The sequence below is a fragment of the Silene latifolia genome, chromosome 3, assembly GCF_048544455.1.
Source record: "Silene latifolia isolate original U9 population chromosome 3, ASM4854445v1, whole genome shotgun sequence".
In the NCBI taxonomy this organism is placed as follows: Eukaryota; Viridiplantae; Streptophyta; class Magnoliopsida; order Caryophyllales; family Caryophyllaceae; genus Silene; species Silene latifolia.
The window spans coordinates 45,652,065-45,675,187 of record NC_133528.1 but is presented as its reverse complement, the minus strand read 5'-3'; the positions used below and the strand labels follow the sequence as shown (position 1 = coordinate 45,675,187).

Genomic DNA, 23,123 nt, shown 5'->3' with positions numbered 1-23,123 from the left:
ATTTGTAAGAGTTACATAAATTAAATTAATTTATAGAAAAATGAATTAAATCTATAAAATAAGACAATTATGTGGCAATGAGTTTTGATGCTCACATTTACGTGGCATTTACGTGGCATTTTTGGATCCTACGTGACTTTGTCTACGTGGCGTTTATTAGTCATTTTAGGCTAGCCTTTTAATTATATTTTATAGATAACTAGTTTTATGACCCGTGAATTTCACGGGATATTTTGTTTTTAATGTGATGTTTTTAGTAATTGAGACTTTATAAAATATCAAATCACATAGTAAGATTACCTCATGAATAATTTATGATAAATCGTGTACTAAAAATACGGGCATTGACATGTTAACATAAAGATCAAAGTCGATAAATTAAAGAGTGCTATTTTTTCAAAGGTAAAATGATGAAAAAAATCAACAAATACCAAAATAAAAAATACAGTTGAAAAAAAAAACTAAAAAACTATTACTCATTCACGTTGATGTCATCAATCTTACACTTAGTTTTTAATATATGGTTCTTTAAGCAATCCTAATATTTTACTTCTCCATATAATCTTCTTTCTCCAATGAATCGTCCCTATAAAAAAGTAACTCAGTAATTAGTGCAAATTAACCAACAAAACAGTGGAATTTGTTTTATACAATATTATCGTTATTAATTTAAACTCTTAAATAGAGAAAGAAAAGTATGTTAACCTTTGAATAGGTCAACACCACAAATCTTGGTAGACCCTAAATGAGAACAAAACAAATACATACGATGAAGTTGAAAAATGTGATCAAAACTTCATACCAATGGAGCTTGCACTAAAATAAATAAATTAATTAATAATCTAAAACCTTAATACATTTACCTTAATTGGAATATAATCATAGGAAGATTAGTGACACATTTAGTTCTACTAACAATAGGGATGAGAAAAAATTTGGTTTATAAATTTTGCTTTCCAACAAAAATATATAAACAATTGAGGATGCATTTATGACTTTTGAGCATCATTTTTTCATTATTATCAAATTTAATATAAGTATAAATATGAATCAAGGTTCATGACTTTTGAGTTTTGAGCATCATTTTTTTTATTATTATGAAATTTAATATAAACATAAATAAGGAGTAAGGAGAAATGGAATGTATAAGGTTTGCTTGATTACTAATAATTATAATTTTTTTTTTTACAAAATCTACTTTATACAAGAGTGATTTAAGATATTATCGTTTGTAATTAAATATGACATATAGATTATGGTAGATAGTTTGGCTTGCCTTTTAATTAGATTTATAGATTTTTTTTCATTATTATCAAATTTAATATAAGTATAAATATGAATCAAGGTTCATGATTTTTGAGTTTTGAGCATCATTTTTTTCATTATTATGAAATTTAATATAAACATAAATAAGGAGTAAGGAGAAATAGAATGTATAAGGTTTGCTTGATTACTAATAATTATAATTTTTTTTTTTACAAAATCTACTTTATACAAGAGTGGCTTAAGATATTATCGTTTGTAATTAATATGACATATAGATTATGGTAAATAGTTTGGCTTGCCTTTTAATTAGATTTATAGATTATAGAGTTATAGATTTTTATCAGTATTATGAAGTCTAATATAGACATAAATATGGTGTGAGGATAAATGGAATGTGAAAGGTTTGCTTTATTATTATTGTTGTTATTATTATTATTTTTTTTTACACAATCTACTTTGCATGAGAATGGTTTAAAAATTATCTTCCGAAATTAAAATATGACATGCAAAATAATAATGGTAGATAGTATCGCTTGCTTTTTAATTATCTTATGGAATTAAAGTTAAATAAATAGGTAGATTAATAATCAAATTTATGAGAGGAAAATAAAGAGTTTATATTAGTTTTTAGTGATTGCAACTACTGTTTTTTTAAATTTTTTTGGCACTTATAAGCATGTGACAATTTTGGAGATAATTAACTTTTTAATACATAGTTTTGCCTTTTTATAATATTGTATAAAAATAAATAATTAAGTAATTAATATAGATGAATTAGTATTAACCTCTATAAAAATGCCATGTGAATTAAAATTAAATATTTTAAGTATCCTTTTAATTATATTGTATAAATAGATTTTACCTCAGTTTCGTGCCTTTTGTATTTCTTCCCTCTTCAGATTACCCACGTGATGCTTTGTCTTATCTGCATTCACATACATTTCACGATGATTTAAAATTCATATAAAAAATATATTGACCAAAAGGTAAAACATCAACATGGCAAAAACTTCACAAACGAATCAACATTGTCACATGTAAATCATTGAAATTAAACCAAATGGAAAACATGAACTAAAATATAAATCAAAGGATTTATAAAACCAATAACACAACAAATTAAAATATACTTTATTGGACATAACAACAACAATACTCAATAATAATACTCAATATACTCTCTATAATCAAATAAATAAATTAAACCATAAAATACAATCCACAACTTAGAAACTCATGGGCAAATGAGCAATAGATTTTCAATAAATATTGTGAATAGAAATTATCATAGGTATTATAGGTTTTATAGCCATCACACAACCATAGGCTCCCATATTTTAATTTTATTTTTAATTTATTTTATGGTATTATTAAATTAGATAATTGATTGCTGAGCAACTCAAGAGGTGAATTAAATAGGGAAAAATGTTAATAAAAATTATGGGTATTAAGTAGTATAAAGAAATATAATCAATTTATTAACATATTATATTACAAAAATTAATTAGATAGGAAGAAATTTTAATTAATTTGGTGGGTGTTAAGTATTATAAAGAGTTTTAATCAATTTATTATAATGTTTAATTAAAAAATGAATTAAATAGGAAAAAGTGTTAATAAAAATGGTGGATGCATGTTAAGTAATATGAAAAGTTTTAATTTATTAACATGTTTTATTACCAAAATTTCAATTAAAGTGTCAATTTTAATTATAAATTATGATATTTCTTAACATGTTTTTATTACAAAAATTCAATTAAAATGTAAATATTGATTATAAATTATGAAATTTTGATGTAAATTTATAAGGGTTACATTAATTAAATTAATTTATAGAAAATGAATTAAATCTATAAAATAAGAAAATTACGTGGCAATGAGTTTTGATGCTCACATTTACGTGGCATTTTTGGATCCTACGTGGCTTTGTCTACGTGGCGTTTATTAGTCATTTTAGGGTAGCCTTTTAATTATATTTTATAGATGAGTCGGGATTAATAAGTCGGGGCGGGTTTTAAAAAAAAAAACGAAACAAGCTTGATAAGCTTCGGTTTGGGCCGAGTTGATTGAAGCCCATATGCTCAATCACATACAACAAACAAAGAAAAAAGAATCAGAAAGGAGAGCATAGACGAACGACGCGAGAACGACGAAGGGGAAGTAGGGGTTTTCAATCCGGGTTTTTAAGACGATTTCTAGCTATTTTTCATCCTATTTCGTAAGTAGACTATCCTATCATCATTTATTCAATTATTAGCATAGTTATTGTAATATTTGAATCGATTTTCGTAACCCTAGAAACTGAAATTGGGGGTTTTGAGTATACTTTGCTAAGACGGTTTTATTGGTGAAAATTGACCATGTATTGGGGTTTGGTTGGTTTAGATTGTATTAGGATGTATTGTATTGGATTAGTGTACCATCTTATGCCATATTATACCGTCTTAGACCGTCTTATATATTTTGAATTGTGGGGAGGTAGTCGTTACTTTTGTTGATGTTGCCCGACTGTTGAAGCGTGTGGTAGGCTGCTAACGCCGTAGGTCGATCGACCTCAACCGACCTGGTGTGTTGGTCGATCGACCTAAGGCGAGGGAAAACATGTAGGTGTGGTGTGGTGTGGTGGTTGTTACAAGCATTGTTAGTTGGTTGACTAGGATGGGATGGGGGCTGACCATTTTGGTTTCATAATTAATTAACTTATATACAATTTATTTAGACTAGTTAGTAATTGAATGTTATTTATTTTATTTAGGTGACGGCTTTGTCGAGGAACCATTCTAGTATTGTTGTTGAGCTCGGGTTTTGCTAAGAGGTAGGCTAGCTACTCAACGTTTGTTTGCGGGTTTTCTTATGTGTTAGTTGTCTTAAGATTGTGGTTAATTGTCATTGTTGAATGCTTACATGAGAACTGGTTATTGTATAAGGTGAAGGCCTTTGGCCGTGATTTTGGTATTTGTTGGATGCTATTGTCATATGGAATGTTGATTTGTTTAGTGGGCATTGTTTTATATTGGCATTTTATTATCATTCATCTCGCATGACTATTCTTATATATATATATATATAGAGAGAGAGAGAGTAAATTTCTTATGAGTCCTTTATATTATTTGAGTCCCTAAGTCCTATGTTCAACCATTAGATCTTCCAATATGGATGGTTGAGATTGAAAATAAAAAACACAATTACCACTAATCAATTTCCTATGCACTAATTAATTGTCTTTCTCTCTCTAGACTTAATTACACATGCACTAATTGATTATCATACCCACTTAACACTACCTTTTGTCTTCTTATGCTTCCAAATTCATGCAAATTTTATGACACTTTTACTGTTTTACAAGTGTAACTTTAGACTTTTACGAGTGTAACTTTAACAAAAAAAAAAGTGTAACTTTAAACTAAAAAGCGGTTTTGACGTATATTATTTTGTTTTTTGTAATTTTGAGACAAGTTTACGACATTTTAGGATTTTTAGAGTGTAACTTTAGTCTTTACGAGTGTAACTTTAATCATTAATAGTGTAACTTTATACTACGAAGCGGTTTTGTCGGATATTATTTTGAAATTTGTAATTTTAAAGCACGTTTACGACAATTTTGTGTTTTACGAGTATAACTTTAGTCTTTTTCGAGTGATTTTGACGAATATTATTTTAAATTTTCGTAATTTTAACACAACTTATTGTAAATTAATTGACTTATAAGTGCAACTTTAGTCTTTTAGAAGTGTAACTTAGTCTTTTGAGAGTGTAATTTTAGTCAACGAGTGTAATTTTTGTCTTTTGAGAGTGTTATTTTAGTCCGTTGAGAGTGTAATCTTTAGTCCATATTAAAAGTGTAACTTTAGTCCATTAAGAGTGTAACTTTAGTCCATTGAGACTGTAACTTTAGTCCATATTAAAAATATAACTTTAGTCCATTGAGAGTATCACTTCAATAGAGATAAGTGTAACTTTAACAAAGAAAACTGTAACTTTAATAGAGAAAACTGTAACTTTAAAAATAAGTGTAACTTTAATAGAGAAAACTCTAACTTTAATAGAAGAGAAAACTCTAACTTTAATAGAGATAACTTTAATAGAAAAAAATGTAACTTTAATAGAGATAAGTGTAACTTTAATAGAGAAAAATGTAACTTTAATAAAAATAAGTGTAATTTTGAGTTTACTAGAAGATTAAAATCAACAAATAAAAAAAAATCTGAAAAAAAAATAGATCTAGGTTTAACTTTTTAAAACTAGATCTAGCTTTTTCATAACTAGATCTAAAAACTAAATTATAATTAAATCATAATTTTATTTCAAAAAATAAATCTAAAACAAAAATCACAATTTCTTTTCTTTTCAAAAAGACAAATTTAAAGAAAGACGAGATTTTTAAAATATATAACAAGACGAATTTAAAAAAGATGAGATTTTAGAAAATATAAAACAAGAAGATGTTAGAAATATGAAATATGAAAAAAATAAACTTTGTAAAACATCACACATTTAACAATTCACAAATTCTCATTATAGACGGACACTATTCGTCTATAGCTATAGACGAATAGTGTCCCTCTCACAAATGAAAGTGGGTAGTGCAAGTGGGTGAGAAATGGATATCCCCACTTGCAGTATCTACTTTCATTTGTGAGAGGGAAACTATCCGTCTATAGCGCTATAGACGGATAGTGTCCGTGTATAATGAGACGGACTGATTAATTTGCTTACACTTGGCATATTTGATAGTCGAATTGGTTTAGTATTAATTTGTTCACATTTTTTAATCTATTCTAGCTTTTCAGATCATATGCACTACAACCATTGAATTGAGAGTTTTCTAAAGCATAAGGTAAAGTGCTTTAGTTGATGTAATCACCTCTTATACATTCATTATGAATGTTGTGTTTGAATCGATTCAAGAGTTAATGATTTTTAATTAAATCCATGAAATTTTACATTGTTAACATGATTAGATAATTGATCTATTCGATTCAAGACCGAATTTTTTACGGACGTCGCTGTTCGGTCCACCTAAATATTTGTTTCGTCTTTGGTTCCGTTCGGTCCAGTTTTCGACCACTTGACTCACTATGGGGGTGGAATTTTTTTCTCTATTTAGTTTGGGTTTTGCTATTTATTCATTTAAGTTTGATTTTCGCTATTTATTGATTTTGTAACAAAATTACCATTATAAATCATGTGGTCACTACCTTGGGGAAATCAAACGAGTTATATATATGGGTAAACTACTGAAAATTTTACCCTTTCCAGATATTCGTTTTCTAATATATGGAGCGTTTATTTTTTTTTTTGAAGGACTTGCATAGTTATATGCTATGTTTGTTGAAATGCTTGTGAGAAATCTGTGATTGTTGCTTAGAAAACTCAGTGAACGCATCATAGTTCTGTCATAAAGAGTGTTAAAATTTCCCTCTCGCAGTTTCTCAATTTCCTTTAAAATTACCCACACCCCTGTTTTGTTTTTAACTGCAGGCCGACAACCAAAAGTTGTAGCAAGCCAGCAACATAATAGAGTGTTGTCTAACTGACATGTTGATTGGTGATTGAAAAAATAGTCACGCTCCTATGTAAAGTATATATTACCATATGCTATAGGTTCTGGTGATTTAAAGTTGACCGTTGAACTTAATCTGTTTCGATTAACTGAATATTAAGTTCCCGACTCTTATGAAAGTGTGAGACTAGCCTTAGGCTTCCTCATTAGTATTTAGTTTTTGTATTCTTTGCAGTTTCAGCTTCGACTGTATCAATGATATTTTGATTGATTTATACACAACTTCGTCTATTTAATCAATATGGAGACTTATTGTTGTTAAGCCATGCTATTATAACATGATTTTTCTTATGAGTATATATTTTCTTATTGTTTTTTTGAGGTACGATAGAGAATTTCATCACAAAATTACAGAAGGCCGGCAATTTTCTTTTGTTTCTTTCAAACTGAAATTCTTCTGATTAGTCGAAAATAGTTGCAAGCTTTGCTGTATATTTAGCCCAACATTTGTGTCATATTTTTTCTTTCCAATTATCACAATTGTAGTTGTTTTTTTAGAAGGATTTGTCCCTTAGTTGTTAGTACATGATTACCATATCTGTTTTGTCTGTCTTATTTCATCGTGGTAGGTTGTGATATGCAAATATTACAACACTCATTGAAGCCTCAAGATAACCGTGGACAAAGGATGTATTACCATTTTCTTAGTTGATTGTGTAAATAGAGATTTCACACGGGGTGTATTGAATTAAATATAAAGTTACTGGTGTTATCAAGGTACAATCAGTGATTTATCATCGATCATAACAGATAGTTGACATTGGTCTACATACAAATTGATTATCTTTGTTCCTTAATTGAATCTCAATATGTGTGATTTAACCATCTGAACTTTGGATATTTACCGGAATCAAAAGTTACAAAACATTTTGAAATTGTAATTGTGGAGTTATTTGTTTGAGAAGCAATGATAACTTTGTTTTGCCAGATGGATAAAAATGTACTCTCAAGTTTCAACATATCAATGCTTATATGTCTATAGACACGCTAAAACAATGTTTTATCTTAAAACTATTTATTAAATTAAAATCATTGTTTTCAACTACTTTAATGTTTTTCTATACCAGTTATATTGAGTATGAAATTATATATGCCCGTGCATTTTGCACGGGTCCTAAGCTAGTATAAAACTATAAAACAACCACCACAACATTTTTTTTTTCTCCCGCCCATTCTCAAACCTATCTATTGACTAATCTAACTGAAAATATAAGATTAAAATAATCTCTTAAATTATTTGAGTGTAGCAGGGACAACATCGTCAGTTCGTTGAAACGAATCTGCATTAACAGCTCCCTTCTTTCCCAAACACTTTGATTTCTTCTCAACCATTTCCATGGCGGCCGCTTCACATTTCTCTTTCTTAGGTATTTTTATTCATCAAATATACTTTTTTATCTATTCATTCATTCATTCATTCATTCATTCATTCATTCATTTATTTTCCTTCTCAATTTGTAATATAAATATAAATATTTATATGCACAGGTTTCTCAGCAATGGCGAGATTCACCTCTCTCTTTCCTTCACGGCATTGGTAAGCTAATTCCTGCAATTCATTTAACTGTGCGGATTTCATCATGATTCAATTAGATTCTACATTTCTATGATAATGTACATGAATTTGCCTAATGTGCTGCCTGGATTTTTGAATTTGATGTTTCTAGGGTTTTTAATGGTGAATGATCTTGTAATTATCGATTTGATTTTAATTCGTTTTGGTCGTGTTATCACATTGTGCAAGTGTCCTTATAATTTCACGGTTTAGCGAAATTTCGATCTTAATAGAAATTTCAGTCATAGGTTCTCGGATTTTCCGATTGATTGTGATATTAAAATTGGATGAATGTGAGATATTAATGGTCCTCGCACTTTGAACCTGTAGATTTTATGTTTCCATACTTGGTTGTATAGTAAGTAGGATTTTTAAAGGTCATACACTCATAATCCAAGATTTCTTCCTATATACCGGAACTTGAGTTGTGATTCTTAGTTTAGCTTAGTTTTATAGAGTTGGAGAAAAAGTATCGTGATTTTGCATGGTCAACATTTCCTCCGACAGTCCTACTAAAGTTGTACTATCAAATAAGCCTCTTTAGGGGAGTGTTAGTCAATGAAAACCGTCTCCTACCTTTAAGCTTGTTAATGGTTGTTGCTTGTTTTCAATAATTGTATTGCTTACTTTGATTGCCTTTGTATGTCGACCATGATAATCGTGACTAGCGTTTCGACACACCCACTGTCGCGAGACTTTGGTGCGTGCTAATGGGTGATCCCTCACTAGAATGAATCCTGTTGTTGCTTGCATTCTTGCTTTGGTGTAGGCAAGGGTGTGCACCATGGCCGGACCATGACACAATGCATGTAAAAGTTATACTACTAAAGACCTAGATGGTTGTTTGGTGAATGTAGGAAGCGGAAATCTATGAGAAATTTCATTTCATAGGAAATAACTTGCTTAATATATTGTGTGGACAATCTTGTTTGGTTGACGTTGTCCAAAGTGATGTCCATTGGAATTTAGACTTATCAAGGAGTGAGTACTGTAGGTATGCAATTTCCTACGTATTGTAGGATTTAATATTCATGGGAATTGGCTCTTGCTCTGTTTTACACTTTTACATAAATATTGTTAAGCAACCTAACTCACCCTTGGTAATTTATGTGCAATTCCAATTCTTGTGTTTCTCTAAGGTTAACCAAATGAAACTATGAAAGACGACTCCTAGACGTCTTGCATAAATCACTCCTTTCATTAGTGTTTGGTGAGAAATGACAATCTAGCTGTGTTCTTGATTGGGAGGAATCTTAAATGTAGCTGATACCACTTGTATCCTTGTTGTGTTCTTCAGACTATTCATTTCGTCTGTTTTATAGTCTGGATTGTTGCTGAACAAATTTCATCTAAGCCTTTGCTATATTGTCTCTGTACAGGACATTTGGATATGATTCCGTCATTATGTTTGTTAAAGATCTGGCAGCAAATGTGCAGGACTCTTGTGAACATATTGGTCAAGGTTCTGATTCAGGAAATAATGGCTTCAATGAAAATGAAAATGAAGTACCTGAAATAGTTTTTAATGTGTTGGACACCATGCTAATGAACACTCTAGATCGCTTGAAGACAATTAGGTGGCTTTCTTGAAACTGCTTTTCATTTTATTGTAAATTCTTTTAATGAATCCCATCATATTATTTTAATAATAGTGTTATGTCAGTTTAACTTTATAGGGGGTCTGACCAGTTTACCATTGTTGATGTTTTTTTCAATCCTTGGGGTGATGTTTAAAAAATATTGGATGATGTAATTTATTAGTCTTCATTAAAAGTTTCTTCTATCATTGAGAAAGTGCTATTCCAAGTGGTTGTTGGATTGTGTAATTTGAAGTGTTATGTTTTATGATCTTTAATATGTTTTCAAAATATTGCAGGGAAAATATTTCATTTCCTGAAATTATTTGCCCAAAGATCTTCAGAACAGCTGAATATTATGAAGACGAAGCTATGATTCGTGTATTATGTTCAGAAGGTAAGTTGGATGCCGCTCTTTGGCTACGGAGGGAACTAGTAATGAAAAACTGTATTCCTGATGTAGTTACACACAATCAATTAATCAATGCAATTTGTAAAGCTGGCTGCTTAGAGAAGGCGGAATATTTTATTCAAGAGATGTTAATTAGAGGCCCATTGCCTAATAGTGCAACTTTCAACACAATGATGAAAGGCTACTGTTTACACGGAGAGATTGATAAAGCCTTGACAATATTTTCTTCAATGGCTACACATGGCATTATGCCAAACAGGATTAGTTGTAACATTCTACTTCATGCTTTATGCAAAGAAGGATTGGTGGGAGCTGCCAGGGATTTATTTACTGAGATTTTAGATGATAGTTGTAAAAGGAGACCCGCTCATTTGATTACTTCAACCATCCTAATGGATTGCTACTTCAAGAGTAGAGACGTTGCTGAAGCTCTTGATAATTGGAGAAAGATATTGGAAGATGGTACACCAATAAACGTTGTGGCATGTAATGTTCTTATCCATGGTTTATGTTTAAACCATAAGATGAAACATGCATTTAGTTGCTTGGGAGCAATGTTTAAGAGAGGAATACGTCCTGATGCGTTCACTTGCAATACCTTTCTAAGTCACTTAGGTAAGATTGGAGAATTCGATGAGGCTTTGAGCTTCGTTGGCTCAATGCTTAGTATAGGAGTTTCCCCTGATTGGCTCACTTACAAATTGATTGCCTGGGGCTTTTGTTCACGTGGAGAGGTTGGTAGGGCATCAGAGTTATTGAGCTGGTTGTTAGATAATTCAATTGTTCCAGAACCTTTCATTTGGAATAGTATCATATATGGTTATGGAAAATGTGGAGACATCGACAATGCATTGTTAATCAAAAAGCAAATGATTTCGACTGGGGTTTGTCCAAACATATATACTTACAATGCCATCATTTATGCCTTGTTGAAGGTCGCTAACATTAAAGGAGCTCTATCAACATTGAGAGAGATGGTCGAAAGAAATGTCTCCCCTGATATAGTAACATACAACATGTTAGTGGGTGCTGCTTGTGATGTAGGATTGGTTCAGCTTGCGCTACAGCTACATGATGAAATGCTTCGAACTGGATACAATCCAGATGTTATAACCTATACTGAACTGATAAAAGGTCATTGCGTGAAAGGTAACTTCATTGAGGCTGAAGAAATTTTTGCCAAGATATGGAATTCTGGCCTCCGAGTCGATCGTGTCCCATGCCAAATCATGGTTAAAACATACTGCAAACCTGGACGTCTTGAGCACTCTTTCGGCCTGTTTGAAAATCTACTGAAGAGTTAGGGAAAGATTTATTTCCTGCAGAACTTGTTCAAAGCTTGACCTAATGCTGGTGTAGTCGAGTGACTATACTGTTATCTTGACTGCTATCATGCATTTGTAACAATTATGAGCTCTCAAATATATAAATGTCTACAATTTTTTGAAGAGAGGAGATTGATTATTGAATGATGAATTTTGCCTGAGAAGTGGCAATTTTCGGTCCTGCTGCTATCTATCTTAAAATTGCCAAATGTCGACCCCGCTTCTGTAGCAACTGGGGAAGTTTGCAGTTCTCCTTGTGCGGGTATGTGCCTGAACATCACCTCTACTGTTTTGGTGTCTTTTGCCAATCTCTTCTTATGAATGGCACTGTTTTAAAGTTTAGGTTTCCCATTTCAGGAAAAAAGGTTTCTTTTTGACATTTGACTATTTGAGAGATCACTGGATTAAGATGACTTCATTTGGTGGATGAGAATTGAAAAGTGGAACCGTGCAGTTAGATGAGGCAAGAGTGGCTTTGTTTTCTGTTTCGGCCACACAAGGTATTAGCTGTTGCTTTGATATAACTGTGTTGTGAATTTTTTATTTCTCATTATGTTGAAGGTCGGATCTAGGAAGCACCATTTGATGGTGTTATTTGTTTTATCTAATGCTGTAGGTAGCATGGGAAATAGTGGTTGTTTTTTCCGTTGACTTCTGTTTTTGGTTTGATTATTTCTTATTCCTTTGGTCTACAGCTGTGGAAAGTATCATTAATACTTACTATCTAACACCTTTATAAAATGTGAGAGCACCCATGTTACTATTCATCAATGAATAGTAACTTGCGCAATGAATAGTAACACCTATGTGGGCTGGGCAGGATGCTTTGTGCGGGTTTTGAGACTCCTTTGGGCCGCCTCTTACTGGACTGTCAACTTAACAAAAAGGCCGGACTCCCTTCCGTTCTCCTCAACTCTCCTGATTTTTACTTTCTTTCGTTATTTTACTTTCCCTAATATCTCACATTCTCACCCTCTCACCTCCATTATTTTCGTATTCATTTTCTCTCAAGACACCTCAAATTATTTTCACCATCATCGGATTCATCGCCCCCCTCAAACTCTTACCTCCATCTTCTCATCCGTTTCCTTTTTTCTTTCTTTGCTAGCTTCAACATCAACGAAGTAAATTATTATGGTAAGTGAGAATTTACTGTTTTTTTTTTTTTTAATTTCATCTGATCATTGTTCTTTGACATTGATATATTGTTTTTGTTTTGAACTTTTATCTAATTAGTTGTTTAATGGAGTGATTATGGCCTGGTGAAATTTATTGTGCAATTTTTAGGGTTAGTTTTTTCGTTTAGCGATGTTGATTACTGTGACATCCACAAATTGAAAGTTTTTTTGGTGGGGGTTTGGATAGATATGAAAGCAGATGAATTTTAGTATCAAAATCAACTCCTTTTAGAAGAAGGTAGGTGGTGTTCAAGCAATCTCCTTACTGAGATTTTATAAGAAAAAGTAGTGTGCTAGGTTTTTCAAGTAACCAGACGCTGGTGACGCTCAAGATCTTACTGTGTATTGATTGTTCAGTTGCTCACCGTAGTCTTGGTGTTCACATTAGTTTCATTTGGTGTTTTTTGCTTTATTTTATCTACTAGGTTTTGATTTCGACATAATTTTAGGGATTTGTTTTTCGTGAGTTGTTGATTAGATCTCTGCCTTTTTAGATGTTAGATTGGAAGTGTGTAAATAGCACCTTGATCGTTTACTTTATAGCAAGTGGAGATTGGGCGGATGATTTCGGGTGTGTAGTATGTGATTATTGTCAAATTGTCAACTGAAACAGTATAGAAGAGTTGTAATTCATGCAGTAATCCTTTTTAGTAGATGTGTCTTTTCCAATGTTTAGCACCATTTGGACATGTACATTTGATACATCTTTTCACTAATAGTTTAGTGTTTTAAGCTTAAGAAGGCACTAAAAAAATGTTTCTGGGAATGTAAATCTGACAACATTTAATAAGAATTTTGTAAACCTCTATGACCATTACAATTTTACAAATAAACAATTTTTTAGGTACAGAATGCGTCCACATTAGTTGCAGGCCTCAGTTTTGCGAAGATGGATGGAGAAAAAGGAATAGGAGGGGGTCAGAGGGATATAAATTTCGTTGACTGGTTAGCACGTCGAGTAGTAGGTAAACAGAGGGGGAGGGAAATGGAGGAATCTATTTTGCCTCATTCCAGACAAATGAAAATCCCTACCTCAATAGTTTTGAAGAAGGGAATATTCTGTTGCTCCATTCCCCCCTCATTCCTTGAATCCTCCTTCCCTCGCATTTCCTCTTCAAATGCTATTTAATTACGCTTTGAGATAGTTGCGAGACTTGTGACTTGTGGTAGAGGTGAAAAGTGCAATGTTTTGATTAAAAGTTAGTATCGTACTTGAGGGCTCTTTCCTGCAATTTGCTGTAGTAGATCAATTGTATGGCTTTGACTAGATGTTTAGTTTTGGAGTTTTGTTGTTTATATTGAGTCGGATATGACCACTTAATGCCTATACTATTTATATGTAGCAAGTTATGTTATTTTTCAACCGATAGTTTTTTAATATACTATGTAGTTGCAGTGTAGTGTACACTCAGTAGTTCCAGACAAACTAGGTAATTTGTACAAGAGCAAGCTTTTGGGTAACATCAGGATTGAGTTGGGTAAAACTATAAGGGCGATAAGTGTTAATAGGAGAGAAAGGTTACTCTGGAAATGAAAATAGAAAATAAAATAAAACCAAATTCGTGATATTCAGGACTGATGACAGGTATAAAATTACATTAATTCTTTTTTTTTTTCTTTTTTCTGTAATAGGGTTTTGAGATGTATCTTACTTGGTTAAAAAGGATTTCTATATTGTGGATTTTGGGTTTTGGATTCCTTTTTGTTGTTTTTAATTATGTTTGTGGGTCATGGTGTTTTTGATCGTAGATAACAGAAAAGTATTGAAAGTTTTGGTTTATTGAAATAATACGGGTTATGAACTTTGGTTTTTAATTAAGACAATGGCGTTGGCGAGGTGGCGGAATAGGGGAGTGAGGTTGTTGAAGGAGGATTGGCAGGGGTGTGAGGTGCAGGGAATTGGTGTTTATGTGGGTGGTTAGGCATCGAAGGTGGGTGTGAGGTGCATGGAATTCATATTAGGTGGATATTTGTGGTTTCCTTTCAAGTACACCTATGCGTGGATTCCAGTCCTGTAGCAGTTCATTTCCCTCTATAACTTTTAAGTACGCGTGTGATTTTTGGTTAAAGGGATTATAGTTCGCTAATCTGCTTTTATCAAGTTTTTTTTAGAGAAAATACTAATAGTTGCTTTTATATTATTGGCTTTTTGTTTTGTGTACTTACCAAATTGAGTTCTACTTATCTACCCGAGGTCCTAAGAGAACTTTATTTTCGGGACTGACTTTTTTTGCAGGGGCGGTATATTTGTGCTTTCCTTTTGAGTTCCGCCTGTCTACCCTCACGAGCCACCAAAAGTCAAATGCAAAATGAAGGTACGTATTAATGTCATGGAAATTTGCGTTTGAGATAGAGTTTTTGATCGTTTTTATGTTCGGTCGTTAGTCGTTACTACATTAATTCACCATGGTTAATAGGTAAGTGGCTATAATGGAAGTATATACAACATAAAATAAAGGCAGTGGTCTTAAGCAATGTTACTGTTTAGTCTGGTTGTCTGAAACTAATTTTCTTGGGGGGACTCGGATAAAGCTTCAAAGAAATACCAAGGATTATTGAGAATCTTCTAGACTTTCGGCCTTTACCTTTGCCAGGTATCTCAACATGAAGTTATTCAACTGATTTAAATTCATAGGCTGACAATTTTATTCCGTATTGATATGAATCGAATCCATACTAAATCTGACCTGAATGGATGATGGCTTGAACCCAACCAAACCATAACCATATACGTACCGACAAAATCCGAATCCGATGTGACCTGTCCGACCTCTATTTGAAATTGTTCCCTGCCATTTTGGTAGCTGTTTTGTAGGAGGTAGTAACTCATGAGTTAAATACTTACATCATTACATGCCAATTTTTAGGGAATCTTGCTCCATAAGAATTCCCTCAAAGAGGATTTATTGAAGATTTTGTACCGCCAGCAAAAACTGAATCAAGAGGACAGCTGGTTCAACTGGTTTGCGCGATCTTATGAACTACAATTGTAATTCAAACTTAATTTCTAATTTTGGATCGTTTATACATCACTCAAAGAAAATAGGGTATTAGGACATTTCCACGTCCACCTAAGATTATGCTTTTTCAAACCATGATAAAATCTCGAGATTTTGTTTGTTTTTATGGTATTTACTCCAATACAAAATAAGAAATGTAAAGGATTGGTTACATCGTGAGGATAAATGTGGATCCAACCTTTCATAGACTACCTTTAGTAGTATAGAGCCCGAATGAAATTTCTGGACTGATTGTAGCCACAAAATTTCGTTTGGACATTTGTCCCCTTATTTAGAGATTGTCCGTGCATAAAAACGGTGTCAATTGCGTGTGTTTCTTATAGTGACTTTCTCGAGTTACAATCATATCATCATCTCACTGCGGAGTACATAGAATTCTCTCCATGGTTTTAATCTCAATCCTAAACTCTCAAACCCCACCTCTCCTCCCATTTTCTTTTGCTTGCACAGTAATAATTGTCAACATCGTGTGTTGATTGCGGAGCAGATTGATCGATGTTGCTTGATCGCTGTACCAATTGTTTGCAGATGATTACCGTATTTATTGATCGCATAAGATTGCCATTTGGTGGAGGCAACCTTCATTATTAGATTATTAACTTAATTTGGGTAGTGTGTAACACACTTAGGGAATCAAATCCGAGAGTGTATTTACAATTAGCTAATCAAACAAAGGAATCCACAAATGTAAAGAATTGAATTCGATTGAATGATTGAAAATATAGCTTGAAGAACAAGATTACAAGTTGTTAATCAATGTTCTAGCTAAGAGTTTAAAGAGAGAATTTGTGAGAAGATTTGTGTAAAAATGTAAGCTAATGATTATGATCATCTAATCTCTTATTTATACAAGAGCATTTGGGCAGGAAAGTTTGTTGAGCTTAACTGCCAGCTAATTTCCAGTTGGTTGTTTGCTGATGTGGATTTTAGTAACAGAAATTCTGTTACAAACCACTCCCCTTAACAAGAAACTTGTCCTCAAGTTTATGCAATTTGAAAATCAGGAAATCTCTTTTCTATGTCATCATAAGGTTCCCAGGTAGCATCTTCCCTTGTTCCATTGGACCACTGTATGAGCAAGTACACAACAGCCTGGTTCCCCTTTTTCATCAACTTCCTTTCCAATACTGCCACTGGTTCAGCTCTGATCAGGCCACTCCCATCCAATTCAGGTAGAGTAACTGCAACTGGGGTCTCCCCATGATGTTTCTTGAGCTGAGATACATGAAATACTGGGTGTATCTTAGAATGGTTAGGAAGATTCAGTTTGTAAGCCACTTCTCCCACCTTCCCAATTATCTCAAAAGGACCAAAGTACCTAGGAGCAAGTTTATTGCATGACCTATAAACCACTGACTGTTGCCTGTAAGGCTGCAATTTGACATAAACCAGATCACCAATATCAAACACTTTATCAGTCCTATGCTTGTCACTCTGATTCTTCATCCTGGACTGAGCTCTTGTTAAATGAAACTTCAGCATAGTAATACATTCTTCCCTTGCCTTCAAACTCCTGTCTCATGCAAAGAACAAGACTATCACCACTCACATAGGGTACATGTAGGTGTGGTGATTGCCCATATACCACTTCATAAGGAGTAAATCCAAAGAGCGAAATGGAAATTAGTATTATACCACCACTCTGCTAAAGGTACCCAACTTGCCCACTCTTTAGGTTTCTCCCCACTCATGCACCTGAGATATGTTTCCAAACACTTATTCACCACCTCAGTCTGCCCATCAGTTTGAGGATGGTATGCAGTAGACATAAGTAACTCCACATGCTGTAATTTGAACAATTCCTGCCAAAACTTACTCAAAAAGATCTTATCTCTATCACTGATTATGGTCTGAGGATTACCATGCAATTTGAAAACTTGTTCAAAGAAGACTTTTGCCACAGTAGTAGCATCAAATGGATGAGATAAGAGTAAGAAGTGAGCATATTTGCTCAGTCTATCCACAACCACCAGAATTGTGTCCTTCCCTTGTGATTTTGGCAGACCTTCAACAAAGTCCATGGAGATATTTACCCAAATTGCTTCAGGAATAGGCAATGGTTGTAACAGACTGCAGAGCCCGAATAAAGGCTTATTCTGTTGACAAACCCCACATCTCCTTATAAAATTTCTGATATCTTTCTTCATATGCTTCCAATAAAAAAGAGAATTTAATCTCTTATATGTCCCATGTACCCTTAATGGCCTCCAAAAGATGATGAATGCATTATGGTCGAGGTCCCGTCTCAATGCACTATCAGGGCCCACAACTAACCTCCCCTTCCTAGTAAATTGATCATCACTCCACTTGTATTTACTAGTGATAGCAGTGTTGTTCATCAAAGATTGGATTATCTGATCACATTCAGGGTCTTGCCAACTGAGCTGTACTCTCTTTAGCAAGTCAGACCTTACTTGAGTAACCATGGTGGCCATAAGTTCTGCTCCAGAAACTCTTGAGAGTGCATCTGCCACAGTATTCTCCTTGCCCTTCCTGTAAACCACCTCATAATTCAATCCAAGTAGTTTAGGTAAGCATTTACTTTGGAAAGAACTAGTTATCTTTTGTTCCAAAGAGAAATTTCAGGCTAAAGTGATCAGTTTTAATAATAAAATGTCTTCCCACCAAGTAGGGTCTCCACTTCTCCACAACTAACACCACCGCCAAAGAACTCCTTCTCATAAGTGGATAGGGATAAATGTTTTTTGGATAATGATTTGCTAAGGTAGGCCACTGGATGTCCTTCTTGAGTTAACACTGCTCCAATGCCAAGGCCAGAAGCATCAGTTTCTACTACAAAGTCCTTTGTGAAATCTGGTAACCTTAGTACATGGGCTTGACTCATAGCTTCTTGTAATTGTCTGAATGCCAAAGTGGCTTCTTCAGACCATTTAAACCCATCCTTCTTTAATAAGTTTGTCAGAGGTTTACTTATAATGCCATAACCCTTGACAAACTTTCTGTAGTAGCCTGTAAGACCTAAGAAACTCCTTAACTCCTTAATATTCTTAGGAACTGGCCACTTCATGACTCCCTCAATTTTGGCAGGATCTGTAGCCACTCCATCAGCAGAGATCACATGCCCAAGATAATCCACCCTAGGAACACCAAATGAGCACTTGCTCTCCTTAGCAAACAAATTGTGCCTCCTCAATACTTCCAGTGTGGTTTTCAAATGTGTGACATGATCTTCTAATGTTGGACTATAAATGAGAATGTCATAAAAAAAGACCAATATGAATTTTCTAAGAAAAGCCTTAAAAATCGAATTCATCAGGCTTTGAAAAGTTGATGGAGCATTAGTAAGACCAAAGGGCATGACCAGGAATTCATAATGCCCTTCATGAGTCCCGAATGCTTTGTTTTTGATACATCCTCATCACCATTCTAATCGCGATACCCGCTCTCGGTCAATTTTTGAAAAAATGACAGATCCATGTAGTTCATCTAGCAATTCATCAATAATGGGAATGGGAAATTTATCTTTGACAGTGTGTTTGTTTAACTCCCTATAGTCCACACATAGCCTCCAAGTGCCATCTTTCTTTTTAACCAATACTACAGGAGAAGAGAAAGGAGACTGACTGTGTTGTACCACTCCACTGTCCAACATTTCTTTGGTGATTTGCTCAATTGCATCCTTCTGAATGACAGGATATCTGTATGGCCGGACATTAATTGGGACTGTACCAGGAACAAGGTGTATCCTGTGATCATGAGTCCTGTGTGGAGGTAAAGACTTAGGCTCCTCAAATAGGTCTTTATAGTCATGCAACACCAGCTTAATGGGCTCAGGAATCTGCTGTATGGTTTCCCTATTCCCTGGTGTAGTAGGAGAAGTCACACTTAGAGCACATAATTGCCCTTTTCTGCACCCTTTGAAAATTTTCTTCCCATTGACCCATTGTAACTCTCCCTTCTGTATACCCCTCAATACTACTCTCTTGCCCTTATACTTGAACTCCATTCTTAACTGATGAAAGTCCCAACTAATAGGGCCAAGTGAAGCTAACCATTGTATACCAAGCACCATTTCACATCCTCCTAATGGCACTATCATCACATCTGCATTAAATTCATTCCCTAACCGTTGCCATTTAAAATCTTTACAAGTCTTGGTGGTGACAATGGTATCCCCATTTGCCACTGAAACTTGTAAAGGACAAGTATTTGTAGTTCTACAACCCAATCTTTTTGCCACCTCCTCATCCAAAAAATTATGAGTGCTACCTGAGTCAATCAGGATATGCACTGATTGTGTTCTCACTCTCCCTGTGACTCTCATGGTTTGGAAAGAGGTGTTTCCTGCCATAGCATTGAGAGAAATCAAGGGCTGTTCCTCAGGCACATTCCCTTCCAATTCTCCTTCACTTTCAGGGGTTTGTAAGTCATTGTCCTCTCCTCCTTCACTTGCCTCAAAGCCTTCCTCACTGTTTTCAATGGGTACAATCTGAATCTTGTACAATTTACCCTTGCATACATGGCCAGGGGTGTATTGTTCATCACAATGAAAACACAGATTCTTCCTTCTCCTTTCCTCTACATCAGAAGGTAATGGTGATCTGTTTCTTGGGGTATAATTTGGTTTTGGGACAAAATTTGGTGTATTCCGTCTGTTAAAAGGTTGGCCATTCCTTGAAAAATTGTTATTGTAGTTGTTATTTTGGAAATTTTTATTGGAAGACTGAAATGAAGAAGGGTATGGTTTGTGAGTTGGTTTCTCTAAAATGGGTTTATGCAAGTCTTTAGTAGCACTGAGAGCCTCCTCCTGCAGTCTAGCATACTCCACTGCTTGTGCTATGGTTGCAGGCCTAAAAGCCCTCACAAATGGCTTAGTAACAGGTTTCAATCCACCAACAAAACTATCAAGAAAATGTTGCTCAGGTAGCAAAGGGTTTCTTTGAAGCATTAAGCCTCTCAAATGCTCAAAAGTATCAATATATTCCTCAATTGTACCAGTTTGGTGAAGTTTATTGAACTGCTCTACAACATTACTATCAATTTCTTCACGAAATCTAGCACATAAATCCATTTTAAAGTCATCCCATTCAACATTTCTCCTAACAGCCAGATAACTATGAACCCATAATTCAGCCTTCCCAGTCATGTACAGTGAGGCTAAATCAATTTTCTGATGATCTGGAATTTTGCACAAATCAAAGTATCTTGCACATTTCTTTAACCACATTCGAGGGTTTGTACCATCAAACACAGGGAATTCGACTTTAGGATTAAAACCTAAATTGCGATTAGGGTTCATACCTGCATTTGGGGTTTCAGTATTATTAATTGGGGGATTTTCAGCAGCTTTTTCCTGAAGCAATTGCAGAATTGTCGCCATTTGATCCTCAATTGATTTCATTCTTTCCTCCATTGTTGCAGATAATCGAGCAATTGTAAGACGAGCCAGCTTCAATTGTATGTGCCCAGAATCTTGATGCCCAATTTCAACCCAGAAAAATCAATCAACCCAGAACTTCGAGCTCCAAACCCTAATTTCAATGGCGGAAGTAGCGTGATATTCAGGACCGAAGTCTCTGATACCAACTGTAACACACTTAGGGAATCAAATCCGAGAGTGTATTTACAATTAGCTAATCAAACAAAGGAATCCACAAATGTAAAGAATTGAATTCGATTGAATGATTGAAAATATAGCTTGAAGAACAAGATTACAAGTTGTTAATCAATGTTCTAGCTAAGAGTTTACAGAGAGAATTTGTGAGAAGATTTGTGTAAAAATGTAAGCTAATGATTATGATCATCTAATCTCTTATTTATACAAGAGCATTTGGGCAGGAAAGTTTGTTGAGCTTAACTGCCAGCTAATTTCCAGTTGGTTGTTTGCTGATGTGGATTTTAGTAACAGAAATTCTGTTACAAAGTGTTAATGGTGGATTTATCTACTCGGCCTTTTCGTTGATTTCATCATCCAATAGGTAAACTAACTAACGCGTCTCATGTCAACTTTTGCTCTATTTCTTTAAAATTCCTTTGTATGAATTTGTGATTAGGGCAGAGCTTATAAGAAAAATTGTTATAATTAAGCATAATTTGTTGACAATTAATATGCAACAATTGCAAAAATGGAATATGGGATCACGGAAATATGTCGTGGAGGACTGGAGTACTATAAATTCAATGTTTTTTTTGGCACGAACAGAAGCCCTTATTTTCATATTTGTCATTCCTTACTTTTAATTTTGATTGAATCTAGATTAATGCATTACCCTTCCTTCCTTCCTTCTTGAGTCAAGACATTTTGTCTAATTTCTTTGGCACAAATTCTCATTTGTAACGGTAATATCCGTTGCAAGTTTGCGACGGGTCAAATACATACCATATTGTATGAAACGGGGACTAGGTAGCATGTACTTGTAATAATATAAAATAGGCAAGTGGGGTATGATGGGTAGATGTTAGGCGACTCATTATGTTAATTGACACCCACTCATTCATTATTTTATCAATTTTTCATTTCCATCAATTTCTCTCCATAATTTCTCAAGCTATCCTTGTTCATCATCTAATTTTGATATCCATTGTTTGCTACTTTTTATTAGAAATCGAGAGGGGAGAATAGCGTAGGAGTAATTGTATTATTATTGATTCGTTCGTAGTTCAATGATTACAATGGTACCATATTTATAGTACTCAGAGTATCTAAATCGTATCAACTAATATCGCAATATAATATAATTATTCTCAATACTGATATTATTCCGATTACGGTATATTACAATTACAATATATTGTAATATCTCCAACATCCCCCCTCAAACCCGTGGTAATTTATCGAAATCTCCACGGGTTTGCCAAATATAAAAAAGAAAAATCATTTGAATTCTTCCGTCTTCGATCTTCAATCTTCAATCTTCAAGAGTAACGCTACTCTTTTCGAACTTGTTAAAAGAAAAAATATTATCGGTCGGGAACGCCGTCGTTTTTTGAACCTGTCAAATCGTCGATCAATATTGTCAAGAACGTCGCAATTTTTCGAACTTGACCAAAGTTTCGTCAAATGGAAGAGAACGTCATTTTTTGTGCAAACCCATGGAAATTTCGACAAATTACCATGGGTTTGAGGGGGGATGTTAGGAGAATATTACCGTAATATTACCGTAATCGGAATAATATCAGTATTAGAATAATTATATTATATTGCGATATTAGTTGATACGATTTAGATCTCGGGAGTACTATAAATGTCGAGCCAATGTAATCATT

At 33.9% G+C, this 23,123-nt stretch overlaps 1 protein-coding gene and 1 long non-coding RNA gene across 15 annotated transcripts; one reads left to right on the top strand and one right to left on the bottom strand.

The window, feature by feature from the left end:
* Positions 1-323: 323 nt before the first annotated feature.
* Positions 324-2,192, bottom strand: LOC141646069 (uncharacterized). Its single transcript, XR_012545318.1, has 3 exons — positions 2,129-2,192; positions 706-741; positions 324-586 (listed from the first exon to the last, which is right to left on the bottom strand). It is a non-coding gene; the product is annotated as an uncharacterized LOC141646069 (long non-coding RNA).
* Positions 2,193-3,308: 1,116 nt separating this feature from the next.
* Positions 3,309-16,044, top strand: LOC141647611 (uncharacterized). Of its 14 annotated transcripts, none has more exons than XM_074455867.1 (10): positions 3,309-3,484; positions 4,022-4,081; positions 8,077-8,196; positions 8,318-8,366; positions 9,764-9,961; positions 10,261-11,960; positions 12,056-12,198; positions 15,113-15,191; positions 15,294-15,470; positions 15,744-16,044. In XM_074455867.1, the coding sequence occupies exons 3-6, from the start codon at positions 8,166-8,168 to the stop codon at positions 11,675-11,677; spliced, it is 1,695 nt and encodes a 564-aa protein (XP_074311968.1). In that variant the 5' UTR covers positions 3,309-3,484; positions 4,022-4,081; positions 8,077-8,165; the 3' UTR covers positions 11,678-11,960; positions 12,056-12,198; positions 15,113-15,191; positions 15,294-15,470; positions 15,744-16,044. The 14 variants fall into 14 exon arrangements, with proteins under 14 accessions (XP_074311968.1, XP_074311976.1, XP_074311973.1 ...); XM_074455875.1 differs by lacking the exon at positions 15,294-15,470 and adding an exon at positions 12,519-12,835; XM_074455872.1 differs by having other exon boundaries at positions 12,042-12,198.
* Positions 16,045-23,123: the final 7,079 nt, after the last annotated feature.